Source organism: Pristis pectinata, chromosome 28 (genome assembly GCF_009764475.1).
Source record: "Pristis pectinata isolate sPriPec2 chromosome 28, sPriPec2.1.pri, whole genome shotgun sequence".
In the NCBI taxonomy this organism is placed as follows: domain Eukaryota; kingdom Metazoa; phylum Chordata; class Chondrichthyes; order Rhinopristiformes; family Pristidae; genus Pristis; species Pristis pectinata.
The window spans coordinates 8715962-8728128 of NC_067432.1; the positions used below are offsets into that span (position 1 = coordinate 8715962).

At 42.2% G+C, this 12167-nt stretch overlaps 1 protein-coding gene across 1 annotated transcript in view; it reads right to left on the reverse strand.

Moving 5' to 3' along the window:
* rgma (repulsive guidance molecule BMP co-receptor a) overlaps nt 1-3282 on the reverse strand; it is a 44918-nt gene extending 41636 nt beyond the window's left edge. The window contains exon 1 of the mRNA XM_052040587.1: nt 2983-3282. Within this exon, the coding sequence (XP_051896547.1) occupies nt 2983-2996 (14 nt within the window). The 5' untranslated portion in view covers nt 2997-3282. The remainder of the gene's footprint in view (nt 1-2982) is intronic.
* Between the last annotated feature and the right edge of the window lie 8885 nt (nt 3283-12167).

Below are 12167 nucleotides of genomic sequence, written 5' to 3' on the forward strand. Positions count from 1 at the left end.
GAGCTACCTAGCTAGTCCCAGCACTTTGTCCATAACTCTGCAACTACACCTCCAAGTATGTTTTAAATGTGCTGAAGGTTTGCAGCCTCCGCCAGCCATTCTGGCAGTGAACTCCAGACCTTCACCACCCTCTGGGTGAAAATGTGTCTCCTTATCACCCCTTCCATCAATAGTTTAAATTCATGCCTCCTGGTTTTTGACCCATTTGCTAAGCAAGACAAGGTCCATCTTATTTTCTCTGTCTAGGAACCTTATAATTTTATTCACTTCAAGAAGTCTCCCTCAGTCCCCTGTGTTCTAACGCACACAACCCCAGTCCATCTAATCTCTTCCCACTGCTAAAATTTTCCATTCCAAAGGGCAAAATGTAAAGTATGGGTGTCAGTGTGGTGCCTTCCAACGGTACACCAGTAACGCAGGCAGAAGCTGATTTCCAAGTAGCACAGGGCTTACTGGGGACAGAAACATGCTTGAATTGGGGTTTGGGTGGATGGAAAGATCAATCATAGAAATAAGGGGTTTGCAGCACAGAAACAGTCTATTTGGCCCATCCGATCTCCGCTGGTCTCTTTGGTCCAGATAAGCCTCATTATCAACCCTACATTATCTAAACCAGTCCGCATGCCATTCTATTGTTTTCTTCTTTGCTTGTTTCCCTTCAACTACATCTATACAATTTGCCTCACTTATTCCCTGTAGTAGCAAATTCCACATTACAATCATTCTGGGGCTAAAAATGTTGCCCTTGAACTCCCTGCTGGATTTAATGGTAACCATCTTATATCTTCGACAACTAGTTGACAAAGCTTACAACAATGTACAGCTGTTTTCTCAATAAATCCAGGCATCCCTTGCATCCATTTCAACCTTCTCAATAAGATATTAGAAAACACAAAAGATAAATACACAGTTAATATTGGTCTGAAACTATAGGAATGCAGTGCTGCCCCTAGCCATCTCACCAGGGACTCTCTCTCACTCTTCAGTTAAAACAATGCATTCAGTACAATATATATTCTCTTTTTCCGTAGGTGCTTGCTTGTGTGAGTTTAAGTGTGTGGGACATATCAATGTAATCATGAAATAATAAGCAATTATGATTATATAATTTTCAGATCACATTTTAATGATCCCATTTCCCTCTGAGTGTATATCCAATTTAGAAAATCTGTTTAAAATGTCAACCAATTTATAAAAGTATATTAACTTTATACATTTAACTAACAGCAGCCAAGAAAGCTAAATGACAAGGTCTGAAGTTTGTCCCAGAATGTTCCAGCCTGGTCAGTTCCAAGATCCCACCTTTTAAACATTGCTGATTCCTTTCATTCACAATATATTTGATTAATGGCCCTCAATCAACAGCGAAATACGCAACATACAATTCCCTAATTATCCTTCAGTCACCCCGAGTGCTGAACCCAATGAAATTAAACGAACTGCAGCAAGCAAGTCTGCAACAGAAAACTTGAAGTGGTCTTTTGGATTTAAATTGATTTTTTAATCACGTGTTGGAAACAGCACAGAAAACAATGATTCATCTTCAGCTGTTGTGTGGGCAAAGCAAACAAAGGGCGGTTAGATTGATAAAAAGAAACCTCAAGAAACAACTTAGGGTTCCATTTTAAAGCAAGGGGTGCAGGCAACTGACGTCCATTGGATGTAATTGACGAGATTTCATTGAAACCTACAGGACTCCACAAGCTAGACACGGGGAAGATGTTTCCCCGACCACTGATGTAGAACCAGGGGTCATGATCTCAGAATAAGGAACAGGCCATTTAGAAATGAGAAAGGGAGATATTTCTACACTCAGAAGGTGGTGAGTTGTCTACGCTGAAGGGCTGTGTTTATTCAGTAGCTTTCTGGAGAGATCTAGAGAGATGTGGGGCTTAGGGCCGGTGGATGATCAGCCAATGATGAATGGCGGACAGGTTCGAGGGGCCGAATGTCCCACTCCCGATGTTCTTCTATCACAGTGAGTCCTCGCCCCTCATCCCAGTCCATCTCCCGTAAGGTGTCGCTGTTCGACTCTGTAAATCAATGACTGGTTTGCCCACACTTCTCAAACGCAACGTCAATCTACCCCCGGTCACATTTCTACACTGAGAAAAAAGGAATGGGAAGGGGAGGGGACGGGGGAAGAGAGGAAGACCATCCGGAGAACCATTCAAATCGGATCACTCCAGCAATTATAAGACTCAGGCAGTAATCAAAACATCGCCACCCCTTTAATATGCAACTAGCAAACCACAAATATGCATCTTACTACCAAACACTAAACAGTTTGATTGTCCTCTTCTGGTGTTGATAATCGCAGATGCTTCGGGCGATTTACAAATATCATCTGCGCCAACCTACATTATGATCAAAGTTTAGTGCGTGTGATGGTTATAAAAGTCTCGCTTTGGCATGTAATTTTATTAATAGGGAGAGTAAAATTCAATGAGATTTAACAATCCACTAAATAATTACTGGAAAATATCCCTTAGCCAACAATTATTATTTTTAAAGGCTGTATTTATATCTGTAGCCGTCAGGTCACTTGTCTAAACGTCTCCAAATCAAGTTACATCTCAATTAATGTAACTCAGCATTAACGGTACAAAAAGCTACATTTACTTGCACCCCGGAGTTACTGCAAAGATCCAACTTCACCGCGGTAGGAAAGAGAATGCAAAAAAAAATTAAAAAGAATGAATGCCACACACAAAAAAAACACAAATGCACACAGAAGATTAAGCCAGAAACCGCGATCTTCAACAGAAGTCTGGAGATAATTATATACACACTGAAACTGATTGACAGTTCCAACGAAAATCGCGCAAAGATATAGAAATCTATCTTGTCTGAGACAGCATATGGCGATGAGAACAGTTTGCGTTTTACTAGTATTACTCGATTGCACCGCTTATACAAATTAATGCTGCATCTTGCTCTGGGTGATATTAAACTTCCAGATCCCTTCTATCCATTGCTTACCTTGGCTGAGGCATGTAAGTCTGTAGCCCGGGTGGGTTAATGACAGCTCCTGGTGCTCTATGCTCAGACCCCTGGGCTGGGAAAAGGAAGCTTGTTTTATGAGATTATCTTTCTTTTGCCTCCTTTTTTTTCTCCTTTCCGCGTGTCTATCAGAAAGCTCACTGCACACAAGAGCGTTCCTTTTCTGGCTAACATAGGGTCCCGGTATTAGTTGGGGTGGGGGTTTTTTAGATGCAGCTCGTCATATTCAAACAGCGGTGAAATGGGGAGGGAGAGAGAGAGAGAGTTTCAACAATATCCACGTGTTAAGAGCTTCGTTAAAATGCAGAGAGAGGGGGGTGGGGTGTAGAGGGAGCGTAGCTTTAACACACGCTAGGAATGCGATTCATTTGATCGAAGACCACAAAATGTGTCATCAACGGAGGAGAGGGGACGTGGGAACGGAGGAAATCGCAGCTCCACAAACACACACTCACACAGACCCAGACACCCTTTTAATTACAACACACACACACACACAGCCCGGAGTGGGGAGGAAGCGTAAACTGGCCGGCATGTTCTCGTCCCTATTTTGATTGTTCTGCTCAATTGGTAAAAAGAAATACAGGCGAAACAAAACTAAAACTTAGGCAAGAATTGTCAAGGCGTGGTAATAAGGCAGGTTATAAATTCCTCCATAGGAGTTTACGCGTGCAGTATAGAAATCATAAAATCCACGGGTTGACGCCAGCTCTGTTATCAAAGGATCACATCAGCTAATTAATTCTCAAAATGCAATAAGCACCGATTGTCACCGGTGGTTTGCGCCCATCTGTTCGAATGACATGCGTTAGAAGTGTGCGTGTTAAGGAAGGGTGAGTGGTTGGGAGGCGTGAGGCAGCCTAGGGTAGGAACAGCTCGTTCAACCTAATCCAGTCCAAACACTTGAGCGGACACGTCCCAACCGCCACTGCACAGACTCGCTGGGGGAATGAGGCGGCAGTACGGACACTTGCTAGCGATTAGCTCTGTGTTATTGCTGATGCTCACTCAGTGTGGCCGCTCTCCGGTGCAGTCACTCTGGAGTGTTTCCTCCATCGAGTGTTGAGACCTTACAGCGCCGATCACCATAGGGTCACAGAATGTAATATAGCACGGAAACGAACCCTTCGGCCCAACTCGTCCATGCCGCCCTCCTAAACTAGTCCCTTTTGCCCATGTTTGGCCCAATTCGCTAAACCTTTCCTATCCAATGTTCTTATTGTACCTGCCGCAACCAGAAGATACAGGAGCCTGAGGACACATATCACCAGACTCAAGGATAGCTTCTATCCCACTGTGATAAGACTATTGAACGGCTCCTTTATATCATGAGGTGGACTCTTGACCTCACAATCTACCTTGTTTGACCTTGCATCTACCTGCAATGCATGTCCCTGTAGCTGTGACACTTTACTCTGTATTGTTTTTGTTTTTACCCTGTACTACCTCAATGCACTGTGTAATGAATTGATCTGTAGGAATGGTATGCAAGACAAGTTTATCACTGTACAAGTGACAATAATAAACCAATACCAATACCAACCACTTCCTCTGTCAGCTTGTTTCATAGCCACACCATCCTCTGTGTGGAGAAGTTGCCCCTCAGGTCCCTTCTAAACCTTTTACCTCTCACCTTAAACCTATGCCCTCTAGTTTTTAGCCCCTCTTCCCTGGGAAAAAGACTGTGTGCATTCACTCATCTATGCCCCTCATGATTTTATGCGCCTCTATAAGGTCACCCCCTCAAGTTCCTACATTCCAAGGAATAAAGTCCTAGCCTGCCCAAGCTCTGCCGAAAACTCAGGCCCCCAAGTCCTGGCAGCATCCTCATAAACTTTCTCTGCACTCTTTCCAGTTTAATGATGACTTTCCTATAAATGGGCAAGTCTTGCTGTCACTGTCCAAGGTTAGTGCTGTGACTGTCTGCAAAAGGTTAATATCGAATTTCTAGTAATTTGGTTGCTTAGTGCTGTCACTATCTTTCTGGTCTTTATCAGTGTTATTGTTACCTGGGGTTGTAGCTATCTGTTATGGTAACTGTCTAATGTTTCTAATTAGTGTTTTTGCTAGCTATTGTTATTGCTGTCTACAGAAGCCTGAAATCCCACAGCACCAGGTTCAAGAACAGCTACTTCCCTTCAACCAATCGGTTCTTGAACTAACCGGCACAACCCGGTTTAGCAATGTAACACAACTACAGTTTAGAGTGACACAACTACAGTTTAGCAATGCCATGACCACTTTGATCACTTTGCAGTAAAATGGACTTTTTTGTCCTTTCTTGTAAAAATTGTGCTTTGTTTGTTTTTCTTGTGAATGCTGCCTATATGACGCAATGTGCCTGAGATGCTGCTGCAAGCAAGTTTTTTATTGCATCTGTGCACACATGTACTTGAGCATATGGCAATAAACTCGACTTTGACTATTATTATTGCAGTCTTGTGTTACTGGTTTCTAGTTTTGTTGCTATCTAGTGTTAATCACTATTTAGTGTTCATCACTATCTAGTTTGGTTCCTATCCAGTGGTATCACAATCTATGTTGTCACCACTGAGCACTGTTGCCATCTAATATTGGTCACTGTTTAGTGTTGGACCTTATCTAGTACATTTTATTATCCAGTGTTGTTGTTTACTTGAATTAATTCCTCTCTGTTGTGGATTACTATCTTGTAAGAGCTTGCTGAAAAGAGTATACAGGATGAGGCTCATATGTGATGACTTCACTTTAAGACTGTCTATTTTGGTGGCCTACTAAGTTGGTACTATTAAAACTTAGCCCAAGCCAAAATCTTTGGGAAAGTTAATGTAAAACAGGGGGCAGTGTGGCAGAATGCTGAGGGAGGATTTGACCATCTCCACATGGAAGAGTGCTAAACAGGGAACACCTCTTTGTCAGGATCCAAGCTCCAAATATCACTAGATAGTCACCGACTTCCTCAACATCACTTTAAAAGGCAGAGTGACTTTATTAACTGAAGGGCACCTCCAACAATGCAGCATCTCTCAGTACTGCACTGGTCCAATGCGAGTGAAATACTTTCAATAAAGTTATTAACAATTAATGATAAGCCTAAGTGTGAGCTTTTGATGCACTAGCACATTTTCCATTAACAGAACATCAAAAGGCCATGTGTCAAAATGTACCTTGAATATTTAAGTAAATATTATTAATTGATGGTGTGCAGGCAAAAGATAGTTTCAAGGGTATGGCAGATTACAACAGTGTGCAAATTCTCTTTGATTACAGATTCAGTGTTCACCACCTCATGGCTTAGCAAGATTTGGGTTCAATGTATTACTGGTAAGCTTTCAGTTGGGATCATTAGATTATTCCTTAGTAGGCACAGACACTTATTTTTACGGTATTATGACATCACATTTTAGAGCTGCATTAGTTTCCTCAGTGTTTTTTCTGTCATTTGCTGCCTGGTCATTATCTTCTTCAGTCCTCGTCCAGCTAACCTCCCATTTGCAATCTCTTAGTTGCTATGTAGTTGGCTGTTCCCTTTGTGCTGGAGGTCTTGGCCTTTTATACGTGAGGCAATTTTCATGTTTGTTTCTTTCACCTCCCAATTTTCACCCATAAGCATCACTTTCCTTTTGAGATCCTGCTTCCTAAATTTACAGGCTTTTGTTAATATTCTTTTTGTATCCAAAGTGTTCCACTTTATTATGTAAAAACAGGTTGACTTTTTTTTAAGATGTGCAAGACAATCTGTCTCAGGAAATAATATTATTAAATACCATCCAACATGATTCATTTTGTCACACAGAGCCATTTTAAGGTGTTACTCAATGAGGCAAATGTTTGTCATGGATCTCTACTGGTCAGATTTTAATTAATTTACTGAAGGTCAAGCTTCTGAATGCATGTGTCACTCGTTCCCAATCACAACACCTAAAGGCACCTCCAATTCAATAGAAATGTTCCTTTACAATCCCCTTATCAACCTAAACAAAATAACTGTTCACTGGTAACCTTGACATACAAATACTCAGTCAGCATCATTCTTCCAGTGGACAACAGCTGGTGTGCTCGATGAACCTTTTGTTTCTCTAAGGTCTCGTGATAATGGCCGACCAACAGTCAAATTGTGTGCACTCAACCACGTTGACTGGTTTCTATATTACAATAAAAAAAATACTCTTTGGAAGTTTCAGAGAATTAAGCAACGAATTAAGTAATTGTGCCTTTACATTCAAAACTTCTCAGACTTGAATGGACATTTTCTTTCATATGACAGGGTCCTCCCAGCCAAGTACTCTGAGGACTGACATAGCATAGCTGATGTGGCAAATGGCTCCCTCTACATTAGCTCAATCACTGATCTCCACTTAAGGTCTTTTCTGTGTGAAATTGCCAATTATTACTGAACTTGTGGCAAGAGGAACTTGATTGAGCTTGCTTGAATCCATTTCATATTAAATCCTTGCAGACTCTTTTCTCTCATCCATCTGGGCTTGCTCTGATTCCAGGTCCCAGAAGTGAAGGCCAACTCATAACCACAGTTCCCCGAAGGATAGTGCAGAGCCATTTTACGGTGAAGTTAATGGATGCTTACTTCTTTGACACTGCAGTCTCCATCTGTTTCTCCAATTAAATATCCACCTGTCTCTTTGGGCTTATTGAACTTCTCCCAGACCAAAGAGAAGGCATTCTAAATGATCCTTGCTGCCTCTAGAAAACCATACATCATCCTGCAGTAGATGTTGGCTGAGTTATTCTTCCAGGCCCCATCTTCCATTTTGTACCAATATATTGATTAGAAATCCGAGGGAGGCAGAGTCACCATGGGCCAAAGACAATATTGGCCTGGTACCAAATGTTCACACTTGCCAGCAACAACATGCCAGGTGCTCCCAGCCAAGTAATGATAGAAATAATGACTGCTGTTCTCTCCCTCTGGGAACATGGAAGAACGACCCTTGTGGTGTGGAAGGGGCAGAGCTAAGAGGAGATTGAGAAAGTACTACAAATTCTGTACTAAGAACACGAACATTAAGTTTAAGTAGCATGTGTGGGCAGAGAAACAGAATAAAATGTTCAAGTGCAAGATCACCATTCTGTTTCTTTCTCCAAAAAGGAGTTTGAACTGAAACAGAGAACCTGTGTTACCTGGAATGGGAACTTCCCTGGTGGTGTCTTTATCTGCATTGTACCCAACTCTCCTCCCATTCATGTGACAATGTCAAACCAGAAGCATTCTGAAGCCTTATGGATGGCAAGGTTGGGGTTTGGAACACCGTCCCTATTCACATTGACGCCAAAGCCAACATCAGACACTCCCAAGTCTACACAGTAACAGAGCAAGACTCCCTTTACTCTATTACAATAACTTGGAACAGCTGCAACCAGCACAGCCCTCCTGTACCAGAAAAGAAATTAAATGGGGGAGGGTACAGGGGATACAGGTGGGCACAATCACTATTCCCTCTATCCTCTGGAGACCTTGGTTACACAATAACTTAGGGGCAGATACAGAAAATCTGGGTTTGTGTAAACTAACAACTGTAATCATCTTTAATGAGAAACTGGACTGCCTGACTGGAACAAAGGTTCCATAAAAGTATTGAGTAAAAGAGTCATTGGCAGAGGAAACCTCCCAGCTGGGCAGTCTACTCTGAGGCACTGGACGATGCTGTTCTTGATTTCAAGTCTACTAATTGCAGTGAGTTTATAGAATCAAGGGATCACATTGCCTGGGATGGGCCATTCTCTCACAGAGCCACCACTTAATCCCAGACCCTTGCTCATATCCCACGGAGGTGTAAATCCATTCTTTTTCAAATATGTATCAGATTTCATTCTGAATTTTTGAGACTTTGAGGCATTCATAGAATCATAAGAGTCATAGAGTGATACAGCATGGAAACAGGACCTGCAGCCCAACGTCCATGCTGACCAATATGCCCACCGAAGCTAGTCCCATTTGCCTCTGTTTGACCCATATCCCTCTGAACCTTTTCTATCCATGTACCTGTCTAAATATTTTTTAAACACTGTAATTGTACCCAAGGGATAAAGTCCTAGCCTGCTCAACCTCTCCCTATAACTCAGGTAACTTTTTCAATAAACCTTCCTTGCACTCTTTCCAACTTAATGACATCTTTCTTCTAACAGGGTGACCAAAATTATACACCAGATGCATTTTCATCAACATTTTGAACAACGGCATTATAATGTCCCAATTCCTACGCTCAGTGCCCTGACTGATGAGTCCTTCACAGTCTGTGAAATAACACACACTGTGTGAAATAATTTATTCACCTTTTATTTTCCTTCTGTTCTTTCACCCTCTCCAACAGTATACCTCTGATTCTGTATCCGACAAGCAAAGCATAGTGTTCTTTTAGTTCTTCCTTGGAAAGTGGGGACTGCTGGGAAGGCAAATGTTTTATTGCCCATCGTCAGTCGCCTTTGAGGAGACAGGCATAGGGTTCTATTGTCCTTCACTGATGTGCTTCATGAAAGTCACAGAGATAATGCAGTATAGTTACCACGATTCAAAATGACCTGGATGACCACTTGAAGTGATATAACCCACAGGAGAACACCCAGAGAAAGGAAGTGTGAATGCCCTGAATTAATCTTTAGAGTTATACAGCACGGAAACAGGCCCTTCGGCCCAACTCGTCCATGCCAACCAAGGTGCCCATTTAAACTAGTCCCATTTGCCTGCATTTGGCCCATATCTCTCTAAACCTTTCCTGTCCATGTACCTGTCCAAGCATCTTTTAAATGTTATTTTTAGCATGATGGCCTTCTTCTGTTCGTAGAAATTTGTGTAAATTCTATCATGAATATGATTTATTATCTAATAGTAATTGGTATCATGGCATTGACATTATATTACAGGTCTATCAGTATTAGTTATTTCTGATCTGTTCTCAGTGGTTTTGCCAAAAATATTTGTGAGTCATACGGCCTTATCAATGGTGACAGTGCCAGGCTCTTTTCACAGACCCAAGTTCTGATGCATGGACAATTTACTCTACAGCAAAGTCTAAGGCATTGCTGCCAGCTGTCACTCTTAAGAAGGTTAACTGCTGATAATTAATATAAGATTGCTGCCTATCTATTGATTTAACCTGACACTTCTCTTTTGTGGTGTTATGTTCCCCTTGGGTGGTGGAAGGGGAGTTGGAGCAAGGAGAGGGGGAATGTTCATTGCAAGCTGAATTTTTGTTCCTGCCTTCCATATGCTTCTACACCCTTTCTGGGGGGATACCATCTTGGGAAGTCTCTTGCTGGCTGTCACCTTCCCATTACCAGGGTAACGCTGGCTTTAGGCGAGGTGCCAATAACTGGATTAATTTAACACGCTGTGCAATTTACCAAACATCAGGCATTCAGCAGATGGCATATTGGGGAACGTCAGAAAAAGAGAAAGCTCATGTGGAACTGAGAAAGGGAAGGCCGGGACAGTGGGTACAGATCATGCTGATGTTACTGCAACATAACTGAACGACCTCTTAAATTTGTTATTGGCAGAGGTATTACCTGGCAGAACAGATTCCCCATCCCTCCCCAAGAGCATTAAGCAAACTCTACCTTGTGTATCACTTTCGCCTATTACCCTGTGCTTGTTGACCTCCATATTAGCATTTTCTTCCTTGCTTCCAACTCCCTCCATGGCCTCACCCCTCCCCTATCCTTGCAACACCCAAATCCAACACCCACCGACGTTTGTATCCTTCGATTGTAGAATTTTTCACTTCCTGACTTTCATCACTCTGGAATTCCCTCCCTAAGCCATTTTGTGTCTCTTTCCTCCTTTAAGTATTTCCTTATAACTTCAGCCCCAGACCAAGCTTTTAGTCACTGGTCCTAATGTTTCCTTGCGTGGCTTGACGTCAAATTTTAATCTGCAAAGATCCTTCTCTCGAGATAAGGCACTGTGTAAATGTAAGTTCGAGTAGTCATGTGTGGGGACACTGGTAGGGCTGGCAGGTTGTCACTGAAGGACAATCTTGGCCATTTAGATTGAGCAGTTTGGACATACTCACATTGGAGTTTACAAGAACAAGAGGTCATTATATTGAAACACATACATTTCTGAGGGAGCTCATCATGGAATCTAGAACTACAGGACAATTTCAGAATAAGGAGTTGTCCATTTAAATTGGAGATGAGAAGGCATTTCTTCTCCCAAATAATTGTGAATCTTTGGAATTCTGTATCCCAGAGACTGGTGGGGGTTGAGGGGGTGTCAATGAATATATTCAATGCTGAGATAGACAGATTTTGGGGCTCTAGGTGAAGTCAATGGCTATGGGAAAAGGTAGGAAAATTGGCGCTGAGACCAAGAATAGAGCAGCCGTCTCAACAGGCCAGATGGCCCACCCTTTCTCTTATTTCTTATGTTCTTGTGTAACACCAATATTGCTGCTTTCAAGATAATAATTATCAGATTTATTGAATTTAGTATCATCACATGCCCTAGTTATTTTCACATCCAAGTTCTATTTTAAGTGCTTGCACTATGTATTCTGCTACTGATCCAATCCTATCAATGAGGGCCTGATAGATTTTTTTGGAGGCCTTGGACTTGTAGTAAGAAGCACCACCTGTAAAATTCTGGAACATGCTGCTAGTAGGACCAGATTTCCAGTCTGCGTTCAGTGAACAGGGCTCCAGTCAGTCGGTATCCAATCAAGAAACAATCTTTCAAGTTTTTTTGGAGACACAGGAGACTGCAGATGCTGGAATCTGGAGCAACACACAAGATACAGGGAAAACTCAGCGAATCAGGCAGCATCTGTGGAGGGAAATAGACAGTTGACGTTTCAGGTTGAGGGGTCTTGACCTGAAATCTCAACTGTTCTTTTCCCACCTTAGATGCTGCCTGACCTGTTGAGTTCCTCCAGCATCTTGTGTGTCGTTTCAAGTTTTTACTTAGTCCATACTGGGAAGTTCATTTTAGCCAGATGATGGGCCACATTATAATTGGCTTCTGAGTAGAGAGGGATGAAGTTTTCAGCTGGGAATCTTGCTCCAAATGCCCAACGAGTGCAGGTACAGGTTTGCCCTCTGATCAACAGGTAGTTGCCACTGACTGCTCAGATTTACATGCAACAGGTATTAGGTGAGATGTTGAAGGGATGCCTGGAGTCTACAGTAATCTGTATGCTGGCCTTCAGGTAAGGACGTATGGCCTTCAG